This window comes from Herpailurus yagouaroundi, unplaced genomic scaffold (genome assembly GCF_014898765.1).
Source record: "Herpailurus yagouaroundi ecotype Mexico unplaced genomic scaffold, PumYag 162, whole genome shotgun sequence".
Classification (NCBI taxonomy): domain Eukaryota; kingdom Metazoa; phylum Chordata; class Mammalia; order Carnivora; family Felidae; genus Herpailurus; species Herpailurus yagouaroundi.
In genome coordinates, this window is record NW_024412403.1 from 43079926 (window position 1) to 43096980 (window position 17055).

At 36.8% G+C, this 17055-nt stretch overlaps 1 protein-coding gene across 1 annotated transcript in view; it reads right to left on the bottom strand.

Annotated features, from left to right (window-relative positions):
• Nucleotides 1-4640: 4640 nt before the first annotated feature.
• PROS1 (protein S) overlaps nt 4641-17055 on the bottom strand; it is a 58137-nt gene continuing 45722 nt past the window's right edge. The window contains exons 9-12 of the mRNA XM_040484242.1: nt 16451-16566; nt 13214-13403; nt 6111-6278; nt 4641-4832 (exon numbers count right to left, since the gene is read on the bottom strand). Of these exons, the coding sequence (XP_040340176.1) occupies nt 4656-4832; nt 6111-6278; nt 13214-13403; nt 16451-16566 (651 nt within the window). The 3' untranslated portion in view covers nt 4641-4655. The remainder of the gene's footprint in view (nt 4833-6110; nt 6279-13213; nt 13404-16450; nt 16567-17055) is intronic.

The following is a 17055-nucleotide window of genomic DNA, read 5'->3' on the forward strand; positions in this document are numbered from 1 at the left end:
GAATTATTCACCATGATCAAGTGGGATTCATTCCTGGGATGCAGGGCTGGTTCAACATTCGCAAATCAATCAACGTGATACATCACATTAACAAAAAAAAAAGAGAAAAACCATATGATCCTGTCAATCGATGCAGAAAAGGCCTTTGACAAAATCCAGCACCCTTTCTTAATAAAAACCCTTGAGAAAGTCGGGATAGAAGGAACATACTTAAAGATCATCAAAGCCATTTATGAAAAGCCCACAGCTAACATCATCCTCAACGGGGAAAAACTGAGAGCTTTCTCCCTGAGATCAGGAACACGACAGGGATGCCCACTCTCACCGCTGTTGTTTAACATAGTGCTGGAAGTTCTAGCATCAGCAATCAGACAACAAAAGGAAATCAAAGGCATCCAAATTGGCAAAGATGAAGTCAAGCTTTGGCTCTTTGCAGATGACATGATATTATACATGGAAAATCCGATAGACTCCACCAAAAGTCTGCTAGAACTGATCCATGAATTCAGCAAAGTTGCAGGATACAAAATCAATGTACAGAAATCAGATGCATTCTTATACACTAACAATGAAGCAACAGAAAGACAAATAAAGAAACTGATCCCATTCACAATTGCACCAAGAAGCATAAAATACCTAGGAATAAATCTAACCAAAGATGTAAAGGATCTGTATGCTGAAAACTATAGAAAGCTTATGAAGGTAATTGAAGAAGATTTAAAGAAATGGAAAGACATTCCCTGCTCATGGATTGGAAGAATAAATATTGTCAAAATGTCAGTACTACCCAAAGCTATCTACACATTCAATGCAATCCCAATCAAAATTGCACCAGCATTCCTCTCGAAACTAGAACAAGCAATCCTAAAATTCATATGGAACCACAAAAGGCCCCGAATAGCCAAAGTAATTTTGAAGAAGAAGACCAAAGCAGGAGGCATCACAATCCCAGACTTTAGCCTCTACTACAAAGCTGTCATCATCAAGACTGCATGGTATTGGCACAAAAACAGACACATAGACCAATGGAATAGAATAGAAACCCCAGAACTAGACCCACAAACGTATGGCCAACTCATCTTTGACAAAGCAGGAAAGAACATCCAATGGAAAAAAGACAGTCTCTTTAACAAATGGTGCTGGGAGAACTGGACAGCAACATGCAGAAGGTTGAAACTAGACCACTTTCTCACACCATTCACAAAAATAAACTCAAAATGGATAAAGGACCTGAATGTGAGACAGGAAACCATCAAAACCTTAGAGGAGAAAGCAGGAAAAGACCTCTCTGACCTCAGCCGTAGCAATCTCTTACTCGACACATCCCCAAAGGCAAGGGAATTCAAAGCAAAAGTGAATTACTGGGACCTTATGAAGATACAAAGCTTCTGCACAGCAAAGGAAACAACCAACAAAACTAAAAGGCAACCAACGGAATGGGAAAAGATATTTGCAAATGACCTATCGGACAAAGGGCTAGTATCCAAAATCTATAAAGAGCTCACCAAACTCCACACCCGAAAAGCAAATAACCCAGTGAAGAAATGGGCAGAAAACATGAATAGACACTTCTCTCAAGAAGACATCCGGATGGCCAACAGGCACATGAAAAGATGTTCAGCGTCGCTCCTTATCAGGGAAATACAAATCAAAACCACACTCAGGTATCACCTCACGCCAGTCAGAGTGGCCAAAATGAACAAATCAGGAGACTATAGATGCTGGAGAGGATGTGGAGAAACGGGAACCCTCTTGCACTGTTGGTGGGAATGCAAATTGGTGCAGCCGCTCTGGAAAACAGTGTGGAGGTTCCTCAAAAATTAAAAATAGACCTACCCTATGACCCAGCAATAGCACTGCTAGGAATTTATCCAAGGGACACAGGAGTACTGATGCATAGGGGCACTTGTACCCCAATGTTCATAGCAGCACTCTCAACAATAGCCAAATTATGGAAAGAGCCTAAATGTCCATCAACTGATGAATGGATAAAGAAATTGTGGTTTATATACACAATGGAATACTACGTGGCAATGAGAAAAAATGAAATATGGCCTTTTGTAGCAACGTGGATGGAACTGGAGAGTGTGATGCTAAGTGAAATAAGCCATACAGAGAAAGACAGATACCATATGGTTTCACTCCTATGTGGATCCTGAGAAACTTAACAGGAACCCATGGGGGAGGGGAAGAAAAAAAAAAAAAGAGGTTAGAGTGGGAGAGAACCAAAGCATAAGAGATTGTTGAGAACTGAGAACGAACTAAGGGTTGATGGGGGGTGGGAGGAAGGAGAGGGTGGGTGATGGGTATTGAGGAGGGCACCTTTTGGGATGAGCACTGGGTGTTGTATGGAAACCAGTTTGACAATAAATTTCATTTATAAATAAAAAATAAATAAATAAATAAAATGGGGGAAAAAATAAAAAAAATAAATTGTGGGAGTAGAAATAAGGAGAAATTAAAATACTAAAGACAGGGATTTAGAAGTTACTTGTGTATTGCACAAGAGCTGTTATCTTCCTAATAGATGCGTATTTGGTCAAAGCTATGAAACTAAGTAAGCATCTCTTTTTCAAAAGTGTAGAAAGAGAAGAATAAAAAGATTAAAGACAAAAAAAAAAAAGTACAAAGATGTATGTCCTAGGATATTACAGATATATTATTTGTACACACAAAAACCTGGATCAGTCTGGCAAGAGCTCCTGTTCTGCTTAAGACTGTAGACAAAACTGGAAATAGCACTGCTCCTGCCCTTAACAACCACAACAACAAAAGACCAATTATATACTTAAACACAATTTTCTTGAACTGTCAAGGAGCTGTGGTTGCAGAGCAACTAACAAAGTAGAAATCTGAAGAAAGATAAGTGCTTCCATGGAAAGACAGGAAGAGTTTCCTCTCTTACTCAGAGCAGACACCAGATGCTATACAATTTGATGAGAAGAATTTAAATAAAAATATTAACAAACTGATAATTCCAAATGGGGGCTCATATGAGAATACAGAAGCCCTGGGAACTTCACGCACATGAGGAATCCACACCCATTTATAGGCTCTTCTTCATAGACCTTAAATGGGTACTCAAGAGAAAAATGGGGCAGAGAAAGAAATTAGAGAAAGCTTCCCTCCTGGTGCAGGCCTAGAAGAGAGGAGCAGTAACCTGAAGGGAGTATACAAGTCCCACCCAGATCCTTCTCTGTCTTCTTTAGGCAACAAAAGCCTTACAGCTTTGGGAGAAAGGCAACAAACTTTGTCATCATTAGGACACATGCAAAGACCCATTACGTCTTCAGGTTAGGGAAAGGAAACTGGAAAAAAAAACAAAACAAACAACCAAAGAGCACCTACCATGGAAAAGAAGCAGAAAAACATCTTGAGTCTTGACCATTAGGTATCTCCCCCGCTGGTGGTTGGGAGGGGGGGAAAGAAAAGTCAAAAGATACAACATCTGCCAAAAATTGAATCTGTACCAGAACATTAGAGAATGCTCTCCAGACCCCATTGCCTTGCTAGCAAATGTCAAGTAACGAGAGCATTCTTCTGGGGTGAAGCAAGACCATGGAGAGACACTTTCTTGAGGCATACCCTAAACAGAATACCTAAAACTAACGATGGATCAGCTATTAAGAAAAATCCTCTAGAAACCATTCCCTACCATAAGCACTAGGTAACAATAAAGGAATTTGAAGAATATTCGTGGAAACAAGAAAGCTTAAGCAGCTCAACTATTGATGAGACTGATTCAACCACCTAATTAAGGGCCTAGCAAAAGCAGAAATATGCTCATTTCCAGACAAAAATACTATTTATCTGTCTCTACTATTCTACATAAGTTGCTCATCTTTATTTATTTATTTATTTATTTTTAATTTTTTTTTCAACGTTTATTTATTTTTGGGACAGAGAGAGACAGAGCATGAACGGGGGAGGGGCAGAGAGAGAGGGAGACACAGAATCGGAAACAGGCTCCAGGCTCTGAGCCATCAGCCCAGAGCCTGACGCGGGGCTCAAACTCACGGACCGCGAGATCGTGACCTGGCTGAAGTCGGACGCTTAACCGACTGCGCCACCCAGGCGCCCCAAGTTGCTCATCTTTAAACCAAAAATTATCCAATTCAGAAGGAAACAAATTAAAACAACACATCGTCAAGAGACAAAGCAGTCAACATGACCAGTCTTAGCTATGACTCAGATATTGGACCTATCAGACAGGGAATTGAAAATAATTATGAATAATAAGTTGAAGGCTCAGGTAGAAAATGTGTACAGATGGGCAATTTCAACAGAGGGGTGGACGTTTTAAAAAACAATTACATGAAAATGCCAGAAATGAAGACAAATCCTTTTGATGCATTAATCAATAGACTCAATACAACTGAGAAATGGGTGAACCTTAAAATAGGTTAATCGAATTTACTTGAAATTGATCGGGTTATGTGCCAATAATCTTTAAATAATAACATAAGCATATTCAACTACTTTTTCCCCCTAATATACTTCAAAAAGTTAATTTAAAAAATATATAACAATATGAATTAGCCTAACACCATTCCTGGCACATAGTAAGTACTCCATAATGCTTACTGAAGGAATTACTGAAGTTTGTCAATGAATAAATTTAGTCATTAATGAGAAAAGAGAAGTAAAATGAGAAATCACTTACTATAATCTATGCTAAATAGGGCAACTCCAGAACCAGGATAGTAGGAGCCCTTCTCCACAGTGACAAGACAATGCTTATTTTGTTTTTCTTGAATAATTTCCTTTACTCCCGAAGCTCCTTGATTCATCAAATTCCAGCCTCGTATACATCCATCTAGACGAGGGTTAATCTAACCAATTGAAATATAGGTCAAGGAGTGCAACTTAAACAAGTCAGACTCAGAGTGGTTTAACTGAATATAGATGCAGTTTTCATTTAGAGGGAAAACCCTTTCTTTGACGACATTTTTAAATATTTTAAATGTTTCGAATTTTATCTAATTTTTTAAGGTATCCTTCAGATGGACAGTCTTTTTCACTTTATGCCATCACAGAGCCCCACTGAGATCCTAATGATTTTTAACACCTCAAGTCCTACTGGCCTTTCCCAGCCAGAGATGGTTTTTCTGCTCTCAAGTTCTATGTACGCTACTAGCTGTGGCCCTGGGCTGCAAGCTGCTTTCTTTAGTTGCATTTATAATATAGGTTTGTCTTGCCATCAGACCCTGACTGTCTTCGGGAACAAAAGTGTTTGCTTTCTTCAGTCAAAAAAGCATCCAGACTCAAGACACACAGTAGCCATTTTACCAATGGTTTTGAATAATTTATTTTACTTTTAAAATGTCTTGATTTCTCAATTTCAAAGGAACAGATATATTCACTCTGACATGGGTTAACCAATTCAGGTTTTATACCATATTGCAGAAATCTTTCAAAAGTTATGGTAACTGAATTGCCATGAGTAAAAGATGGATATAAAATAGTAAATATTTAAGGTAAATCAGCAAGTATAATTGGCAGGCCCATGACTTCAAATGAAATTTTTAAAGCTCTTCAAGGACAGTGATTAGTCTCCTTCATAAAACCTATTCCATGGTTATTAGACAAACATCATATGCAGAAAATCATCTTTTATTTATAACTTTAATTTATGACAGGCTGAAGTTGTACTCCCAGCAAAGATTTTTTTTTTTAAGATTTTTAGAAGTTCTATCCTACACGCTATTCTATCTCCCAAATTTTAAGTCCTAAAATAGACCTAAGAAAATTCTTTGACTGGCTTCCATAAAATATTGTATTTTGGGACTCAAATAAATGTACTTGTATCTGCAACAGCTGAATATGGACAGTTATGTTGACATTGAATTGATGCTTGAGAATTGAAAAGGCCTACTTCTCCATGAGTAACACTGGGAATTTAAATGGGCTCAAAAACACGACATTCATTTTCTTATTTCCTTAATACACTTTCAAGGATCACTATGTGATTTTTCCTTGTTCAATTCAAGTTGTCACAGTTGGTGTGTTCAACAAAATAACTTCTTTGACTATAAGAAAAACACATCTTCAAATCTATTACAGACAAGAGGAATTCATCCATGATAAATGATAGAAGCTTGGATCATTACCGGTTTAATGAGTACATTCTCCCCTTTCCGAGGTAATCCTGCAAAATAAACTTTAGTTTCTAGAAATCCATTTGCAGGCTTAAAAAGGCTTCTGGGTTTATTTATATTCATTACGGCTTCTTTAGCTATTTTTACACTAATACTGTATTCTAATTCTTCCACAGAGACCTACAATTAAAAATACAGAAATTATCAAACAACCAAACATCACTGCATGTCATTTGAAACACTAAGATTGAAAAAAATCCTGGTATTATTCCAGTAAATAATTTTTCAAAATAATCATTTTAATGTAATAATTAATTTGTCATAAACACATTTGAAATGTCTAATTACTATAAAGGTGGTAAAAATGTGTTTTAAAGTGATAATTCTTGTCTGAAAAGTAAATGAATATTTTAAGGTAAAAAAATCAATATTATTCTTTTAAATTTAAACATTCAATTATAATACATCTTTCAACCCCAGTGTGTAATTATACAAAATCTTAAGGAAACTTTTAAGTGTTCTTATTTTGCAATTGTCTGGAAGTATACATATGGAATCAATAAGGGAAATAAATTTTTAATATAAATTATGAGAAATCAGTATCTCTAGTGTTCCGTTCATTACATACAAATTATATTTTATTTCAAAATTCAAAAGTAATTGAGGTCATAAGGAAATACAATACATTAAATTGGGTTTTTCCAATTTTGAAAGTGGTTTGGTTTTTTAAAAAAGATTGAAAGTGATGGCAAACAACAATAAAAAATCCTCCCAAAAAGACGACTTGAAGAACCAATCTCCTCAAGCAAAACTCTAGCACTCAAAATGAAAACTCTTCTTTTACTCATCAGTAATGGAAGTGAAAAGGTAGGCATGTTAAAGCACCACTATAGGAAGAGAAAAATTATGCTCTAATGTAAAATAACTTTGGTAACATTTACAGATTTAAAGTTGGTCAATGCTCTGTCTTCAATGCAGCCAATCAGTATCATTTTACTCAAATGACTATTCCCTTCTGGAGAAATTTTTTTTTTTTTCAATATATGAAGTTTATTGTCAAATTGGTTTCCATACAACACCTGGTGCTCATCCCAAAAGGTGCCCTCCTCAATACCCATCACCCACCCTCCCCTACCTCCCACCCCCCATCAACCCTCAGTTTGTTCTCAGTTTTTAAGAATCTCTTGGGGCGCCTGGGTGGCGCAGTCGGTTAAGCGTCCGACTTCAGCCAGGTCACGATCTCGCGGTCCGTGAGTTCGAGCCCCGCGTCGGGCTCTGGGCTGATGGCTCGGAGCCTGGAGCCTGTTTCCGATTCTGTGTCTCCCTCTCTCTCTGCCCCTACCCCATTCATGCTCTGTCTCTCTCTGTCCCAAAAATAAAGAAAAAACGTTGAAAAAAAAAAAAAAAGAATCTCTTATGCTTTGGCTCTCTTCCACTCTAACCTCTTTTTTTCCTTCCCCTCCCCCATGGGTTTCTGTTAAGTTTCTCAGGATCCACGTAAGAGTGAAACCATATGGTATCTGTCTTTCTCTGTATGGCTTATTTCACTTAGCATCACACTCTCCCCTTCTGGAGAAATTTAAGTTAGCCTCTAGAACTTCAGTCTAGCTTGCTTCTGGAAGTCTTACCACTCCATCTCTGTCTCTTTTGGGGGCTCCTCCTTTTCTTTTCAACCTCTATAATAAGCCCCAGAGCTCAGTTCTCAGACCTTTTTCCCCTTAGTCATGCAAATACTTTTAAATGGGGGCTCTACTCTCCCACTCTAGGGCATTTGGAAAATTTGGGGGTGGGGAGGGTACTTAGCTGTTGCAATGAGTAGGATGCATGCTCACATTGCAAGATGCTGGATACCTGTAATAGGGAGGATCGTCATGCAAAATAATAAAATGTCCAATATCCTGCAAACCTTCTGAATATCCCTGCAGGATATTCATGCAGAGTGTACTCATGCTTATCTGAGTTTGGCATATATGAACACAAAACATTTTTTGTACCATTTCAGCATTCACTGAATTTTTCAAGAATATCAACAGTCTTGCAAACCAAGGATAAATTGATGTTTGTTTTGCGTGGATCTTTACCAAGAGTTTCTCACTATTTTGGAAGGTCACCTTTACTGATGGTATCTATGCATTTACAGTATTTGAATTGCCAATACAATACTCCAGCATGAGTCTTCATTTGCAGCTTTCACATTATTCTACATATAGGAGCAAGCTTTGACAAATACTGTACTTGCACTTGAGCCCTTATATACTGAAATATGTATTATTTTCTTATAAATTACTTCCCTTTATTTCTTTGTATAGTAATTAGGGTATTATATTGGTTTCTACTAGGGATATGCAAAAGTAGCTTACATTATTGATGCATTTCATTATAGGACAGGAAAGGAGCATTATGAATATATGGGCACTTGATGAGACAGTTTAGAACCACAGATAAACAATAATCAATCTCATGGCTGTTAAACCCCTCTTTATGTTGAACATTCAAAACTTTTTATCTACCTTAAATTGAAGGCTGAAGCTCAAAAGTATATCCAGAATCTGATTACTTCTCACCTCCTACCATCAACGCTCTAGTCAGAGATGCCATCTTCTCTCCACTGAGTTACTACAGTGGTCCAGTGGTCTCATAAGCCCATATCCTGTCTCTTTCTTACTCTCTACTATCTAGTTTCCACAAAGTCATCATGTCCTGATTAGGATTATCTTCTTTTTTTTAGTGTTTGCTTATTTTGGGGGGGGGGAGAGGGAGAGGGGCAGAGACAGAGTGAGAAACAGAGAATCCCAAGCAGGCTCCACACTGTCAGTGCAGAGCCCGACATGGGTCTCGATCCCACAGACCATAAGATCATGATCTCAGCTGAAATCAAGAGTTGAAACCCAATCAACTGAGCCACCCAGGTGCCCCTAGAATTGATTATCTTTTTTTTTTTTTAATTTTTTTTTCAACGTTTTTATTTATTTATGGGACAGACAGAGACAGAGCATGAACGGGGGAGGGGCAGAGAGAGAGGGAGACACAGAATCGGAAACAGGCTCCAGGCTCCGAGCCATCAGCCCAGAGCCTGACGCGGGGCTCGAACTCACAGACCGTGAGATCGTGACCTGGCTGAAGTCGGACGCTCAACCGACTGCGCCACCCAGGCGCCCCGATTATCTTTTAACATACATGCAAATTAAATCATGCCACTTCTCAAAATCATCTTAGGTCTTTCTACTTAGCATAAAATCTAATTTCTCAATAGAGTCCCCATGGCCCTACCTGGTGTTATTCCAGACCACATTTCTAACCTCATTTTCTATTCCTCCCTCCCTCCCTTACTCCACTGCATCTATGCTGAGCTTTGCGTCGTTCCTCAAATACAACAATCACATCCGCTTGCCTGATGGTCTGTACTTGCTGTTCATATGGCACAGAATCATCTTGCCCCATATATTGCTCATGATTTGTGCCCTCAAGTCTCCGGTCAGATGTGATTTCATCGGAGATGGCTTTCCTGATTCCACATGCACACTCACCATCATGACTCTTGCCTGGCCTTGCTTTTCCTTTTCCTCTGAGCACTAACCACTATCTGACGTAGCTATTTTGTTCATGCATTCGTGGTTAACATCTCACCACTAGAGTGCAAGCTCCACAAGAGTGGTGATTTTGTTTTAATCACTATTGTAGCCTCACTACCTAGAAGAAGGAACAGCACACAAAGCACTCAATAAATACCTTTTTGAATGAATAAAAATATGGTACAAAGTACAAATTTCCCACCAATATTGGAATTATACCTAAATATGAGATGTAATATAGCCTTATTTATTTCTATGGTTTATAACCATTTTAATTAACAATTATCCACATTCTATTTATCTCAATTACAACAATCCTAAGCTCTACATTTTAAATTCTTATTTTCAAAGTATTTTATTTGAGGGGCACCTGGGTGGCTCAGTTGGTTAAACATCTGACTTCGGCTCAGGTTATGATCTCACTGTTCGTGAGTTCGAGTCCCGCATCAGGCTCTGTGCTGACAGCTCGGAGCCTGGAACCTGCTTCAGATTCTGTGTCTCCTTCTCTCTCTGCCCCCACCCCAAGCTTGCACTCTGTCTCTGTCTCTCAAATATGAATAAACATTAAAAAAAGTTTAAAGTATTTTATTTGAAATTTTAAAATTATTTAAAATTAGTGAAGCAAATGGTACTAAGTGAACACTCCAGTTTGCTTAATGTAACTTAAGTATTAATGCTTAATGATTAATATAACTTAACTTTGTCAATTAAAGCATTTACTTGAAATATCTATTTATTTGAGATAATTTCCGTGTCTGCATAAATTTGCCTGAAACTGTACAAGTTATTAACAAACCAACAAAACTTTAAAATGGTAAAAATACCATGAAGTAATATTTTTTAAATGAAAGATAGGGAGAAAAGAAATCTTATTTAAATGGCGGGGGAGAAAATTCATAAATTCCTAAAATATCAAATTAAGAATTTTTAAAAACTAGCCAGCATCAAATTTATTACCAGATTAAAGTTTTTCTCTGATTTCCTTATTATTCTTAAATTTTTAATGTCAAGTTGTATTCAGTTTACAAAGGGAAATTTTATGTTTTATTTAAAATATGGGCATATCATTAAATAATAGTTTATTTTTAATAAGAATCATAAATATAGAAGACAAAATGTATGGAACTGAATAGCTAGCTGCCTTCTATCCAATCCAGAATCCTGCCTCTAACATATCATTCATGGATAATTCATTAGTAAACACTATCTGCAACTCAAGATGTTAGCCTTGCAGGTAAATATTTACCTTCTTTATATATAATTCTATATTACCTAAAATGTATCTAAATTCTCCTCCAAACAGGTGACATTTTCAATTTGTATCAATTGATCAGAAAAATTCTGTTTGCTCTCTTTTGCTGAAAAAGTAATTTTAGTGATTTTTAGATAGGAGATGTGGGGACATGAGGCAATAAAATGTATTCTTCAGGAGTGCCTTGGTGGCTCAGTCGGTTAAGTGTCCGACTTTGGCTCAAGTCATGATCTCGTGGTCCATGAGTTCAAGCCCCACTTCGAGCTCTGCACTGACTATGCGGGGTATGCTTGCCTTTCTGTCTTCCTCTTTCTGTGCCCCTCCCCTGCTCAAGCTTGCCATCTCAAAATAAATAAATAAACTTAAAAAAATGGGGCACCTGGGTGCCTCAGTCGGTTGAGCGTCCAACTTTGGCTCAGGTCATGATCTCACGGTTTGTGAATTCGAGCCCCACGTCAGGCTTTACTGACAGCTCAGGGTCTGGAGCCTGCTTTGGATTCTGTGTCTCCCTCTCTGTCTCTGCCCCTCCCCCACTTGTGTGTGTGTGCGCGTGTGCTCTCTCTCTCGCAAAAATAAACATTAGAAAATTTTTTTAAAAAACTTAAAAATGTATTCTCTAGGACAGTGGAGGAATAGCTGTATGAGCCAAGTATTCTACGTATAGATGCAGTAGGAAAGATGTAGCGGCAAAGCTACGCTAATGAGAGCATTTGGAGAAGCCAGAAAATTTTAGTGATTTCTCTGACAGTTGCATCTGATCATGCGCACTGTTTGGTCAAGAGTCAAGAGCCCCGGGGCACCTGGGCGGCTCAGTTGGTTAAGCATCCAACTCTTTGTTTTGGCTCAAGTCGTGATCTCACGGTTTGTGGGTTTGAGCCCCACATCAGGCTCTCCACTGACAGTGTAGAGCCTGCTTGGGATTCTCTCTTCCTCTCTCTCTACCCCTCCCCGACTACCCACTGTCCCTGTCTCCCTCAAAATAGAATAAATAAACTTAAAAAAAAGTGTATTTAAGAGTCCAGAGCCCCAAATCTATGGCTATCAAAGGACAGATAGCCCCATTTTTGGTAAACCATATCTGTGTGCAACTGTACCTAATTTGCTACCTGTACTGTAATGATTTCACATTATATTGTATTAGTTCATAAGGCATCACCTGTTAAATTGTGAGGTACCAAGTAAGCTCAAGAGCAAGGAAAATCTCTTGCCATAGCTCTAGTGCCTTGAACTCAGGAACTTAGCATTTTCATCAATTCTTTGTTTTAAGTTGATTTATTTTGAGAGAGAAAGAGACAGATGGCACATGTGAACATGAGTGGCGGAAGGCCAGGGAGGGAGAGAGAGAGAATCCCAAGCCGACTCCACACCGACAGCACAGGGCCGGATGCAGGGCTGGAACTCACAAACCCTGAGATCAATGACCTGAACCAAAATCAAGAGTCAGATGCTTAACCGACTGAGCCACCCAGGAGCCCCAGGCACTTAACATTTTAGAAGTGCTCACTAAAGGCTTAGTTAATATATGAGTGCACGAGTGGGTAAATAAAGAAATGAAATAATGTAGTGATGATGTCACATGTCTTTTCAATATAGACCTCTTGCCAGATCCCACAGGCATATAAAGTGTCTCTTTTGGGTACCACGTTCTAAGGTGAAGCTGATTTCTCAGTTAGAACCTGCTGAAAACAGCAATGACTCTTGCAGAAAAGAGTTCTCCCCATTATAGATGAAAGTAATCCCTTCACGAAAACTTCCATTTTAGGCTCACTTTTAGTGATCATCTAAAAGAGCACTGTAATTGGTACTGGCTGGTATATACTCTCTATACAAATTGGTTCCTTATCTATATGCTAATATTCAAAATTGAATTAATTACTATATGTACTAGTCTTTCGATGTGTATTTCTATGTTACTATTGCATTTCTCTTTCATTTAAAAAATATTGGTGGCTATTCAGTATTTTTGTCCTTGATCAGTAGTATCTTTGCATAAACTGTTATGCCCGCTAATAACCTATAGGAGAGACATCAATAAGTCATTAAAAAAGGTAAAAAGTTACAGAGTAGTTTAAGCAAATAACTGAAAACAATGTTACAAAAATCCTAAATATATTCTGTGACATTATCATTTCTCAGACTGTTTCAAGGATTTACAGCGTATGTAGTATACTTCATATAACATCAAATAAATCCAACTCCATTTTGATTTGGTATCACCATAGAAATAAATTATTAATGATGTTAAACTGTGTTAAAGTAGAGATATTCTTTCTAAAATCTATAAAACATACCGTATTCCATAAACCATTATTAATAACTTTGCCTCCGGTTGTGATTTTGGTTGTATATTCATTCTTAAACTGAATTTCAATCTTTCCATCACGAAGAGCAATGAGGAACCAACATGAGTGGTCAAGAGATTCTGCGTACAGGATAACACCTTCTGAATCATAGGTCCGGAAATCAAATTCAGCTGAAAATCTATATAATGGGCAAAGAGACAGCCTTAACAGAGAAATAGGCAATGCTTAATGCATTATTCTTTTTCTCTTATACTAGAAACAGTAATATGTTGAAAGAGTCAAGTATTTCTTTCTTTCCTGGAATTAGTAAAAAAAGTAGAGCACAATTAGACTGTTCATGTGTTATCTCTGGCTCTGTGTATGCTCAAAATCAAGGTATTCTATTTTCTTTCGTATTCTTGGAGACTTTTTCTCCAGTGAACAGATGCTTTGGTACTTTTTCATCTCTTTTTGGCATTTGTTTTGCAGGTACTCTTGTAAATGCTGGAATTCATCCATATGTACAAAATATTAGATATATTGTATCTTTCCTGGAGCTTTTTATACACTATATAATCTGATGTTAAGATTCCTTTTTTTTTTTTTTTTTTGGCTGTATCCTTGATTAGTAAAAGATGTTACCATCTCATGATTGGTTTATACATCAAAAGGCCTGTTTTCCCTGTGACTTCATATATGTCAGGAAGGAATCACTCACAGAGATATACAAAACAGCATCTGGATGACTGCAAACATAATTAAGTCTTTGTGTGTGGTAAGAAAAGTAAAGTAAAAAACTCTAAGATAGATCTGTTAGCTTGATTTAAAAAAGTTCTCCAAAGCTTTAATTGTATAAATCATTACACTAGAGCACATGGAAGGAGACCTGAAAAGATATAGTCTAGTCATATGTTTGGGGGTACCTGAGTTTGCGTAATGTCTGTTGCTATTAAGACACTGAGTATATATGTAGCTATTACAGGGGAGGAAATATCTTAGAAATGCTGGGTTAAAAACTAACATGTATCCGGGCCCCTGGGCAGCTCAGTCAGTTAAGCATCCGACTCTTGATTTTGGTTCAGGTCATAATCTCACAGTTTGTGAGTTTGAGCCCCGTATCGGGCTCCACGTTGACAGTGCAGAGCCTGATTGCGATTCTTTCTCTCCCCCTCTTTCCTTGCCCCTCCCATGCTTTCCCTCTCCCTCTCTCTCTCTCAAAATAAATAAATAAATTTTAAGAAAAAATAACATGTATTGATTAGTGCCCTATGACACTGTAATGAAAATTAGCATTAACATTTCCAGGAAACCATCAAATCAAAATGATTGAAAAAAGACAGAGAATAGAAAAAAATAGTTGTATAACTGTTAGTCACTTGAATTAAATTAAAATAAAGGTGATTTAAGTTAAAAAAAAGTCAGGACTTCAGATAATTTGCAAGAAAGGCCAGAAAGAATTCCCATAGAGGCACTATATGCAATGGGGAACAGACTTAACTTCAAACAGAACAAAGAAAGGCTGATGAAATAAATGTTTTAATCTTAAGAATTCCAAAGAAATATTTTAAAGAGGTTATGTGGAGGGAAGTATGTTGGACAGATAACAATGTAGTAGGGATTTACTGAACTAAGATTATTTTGTTTATTTACTTTTGCTTAGGATAAGGACCTCTATTCTCTTTCATAATCATCACATTTTGCTGATGTGAAGCAGGTATTATCTTGTCAAAACCCAAATCTGCGTATGCTCAGGATCTTCCAGAAGTTGATCCTCTTAGGGAGATAATTTCCTTCTCTTTGCAAAATCATGCTACACCAGTAACACAAAGAGTTGTGTTCTACATTCTTTCTGTCTGGAATACATCAGCATACCCCGGGGAACAATTCATTCTTTCTCTGAAGTTTTGTAGAATGAAAAAGAAGAGTGAATTTGTTAACTTTAGGGTGGGATAAGTATTTGATCATTGGAGACTGAGCTGAAGGAATTTGCAAAAAAAAAAAAAAAAAAAAAAGGAAAAAAGCCACAACAAAGCACTAGTTATTTTTTGTGTTGGTTACCAGGTGGCAGTTTATAAACAGTTCATCAAGTTGTATATTTAAGATACGTGTTTATTTCTATACACATATATATATTAAACTTCAATAAAAAAGTTTAAACTATATAAATAAAGGACAAATAAATACTGGAAAAAATAATAATTTGGCTTATGTTATTCCGTGTTACAGCCCAAGCTATTGTGAATTGTCAGAAATGAATCCCCCTGACAGTGACTAAAGGTATGCAATAATTAACCTTTTTCTCTCTCATTCTCATTATTGTCTTAGCAAGGAAATGTTGTCTCCAGTCTATGTCACTAGATGACATTATTTGCTCTGAGATATTAAAGGGGAAAACCAAGTCTTGGTAGATAAGAGAGTGTTGAAGGAGCACAATTACATTAGTGAATTTTAGAATAATGTTCCTTAAGGATACAATTTCTATGAATTTAGTTGAATTATTTAATGAATAATCATTCATGTATCTAATGAATTAAATTGTTCATATGCATGCTTATCTAATTAAAATATTTTAAAATATGGATTCTGTAATCAGTCTTAAATACATTCCCTTTCTATTATTACAACAAAATTCTAATTTCCTTTTTTCTAGTTTCAATCATATATGACTCTTAGAAAATGTGATAATTAAAGGAGAACCATGACTCTAAATCATCAACAACTATTCTTTCCCTAGACACAACCTAACTACAGGAATAGCAGATAAGCTACTCAGACAATCAACTAAAATCATGTGATGTGTTTCTTTAAAATACCACTTACACAATCTTATGAATTTTCCTTAGTAATTATGAATACGGCTATATTCTGAAAGCAATACTTTCAGTATTTTCTTTTTACTTAGCTTTTATAACATGTATAAAGAAGAATGAAAATTTGACAAATATATTAAATCTACTTTCCCAACTTCTTAGTAAATTTGTATTCACTAGAAATGGAAAAAGGATGGATTAAGGTCCAATGATCATTGGGGAAGTTCAGCCTAGAATGACCCAAATGATTTTAGCATGAAAATTACATGTGTGAAGGGGTGAATTAACGTTAGGGTTCCCTAAATTATCTGATTGATAATATATCTAAATTATCTAATTGGGAGTGCAATTTCATACATTTCAAACCTTTTTGGTCACTTTTCTTCTGTCCTTACCTGCTTACCTCTAGAGATTATCACTGACATTAGTACCTCACCTGGTGATTTCCGGCAAACGAAATTTTAAATATAAAACCACCCCTACGAACTGCTCTGCCAAGTAAAGTAATTCATAATTTTTGTCAAGGTTCAAGGGAAGGCACACTGGAACAGCCTGGAGAAAAGGAAACAAAGCACATAAAAACATGCATAGATTATTGCTTGCTGTTTGTGTCAGGTTATATATTCTTTCTCTGGTTCCTAGTGATCTTGTCAAATGTATTCTTTGGGATACATTAAATAAAGAACACCCTTGGTAATAAAGCAACAGCTTTTACTTCCTTATATAGTCCACAAGTAAAACCTCCCAGAACACATGTTTTAAAGTCTTGTTCAATGTGTGTGGCTTTATATTTTTGTCCTTAATATTTCCTTTGCAAATCTCAGAACAAAACACAACCTTTTCCTTCCAGTAACAACATGTATCCCCTTAACTAACTGCAGTTCTGATGCTTTCAAAGAATTACACTGGAAGAAAAAAAAAAAAAACTGGAGTCAGAAATCATGGAAGAATTAATACACCAATAAGTAGCAGCTCATACACTCATTCATTTATTAAGAAAAAATTTTCTGAGCAAAAATATACTATCTAGACAGTGAAGCT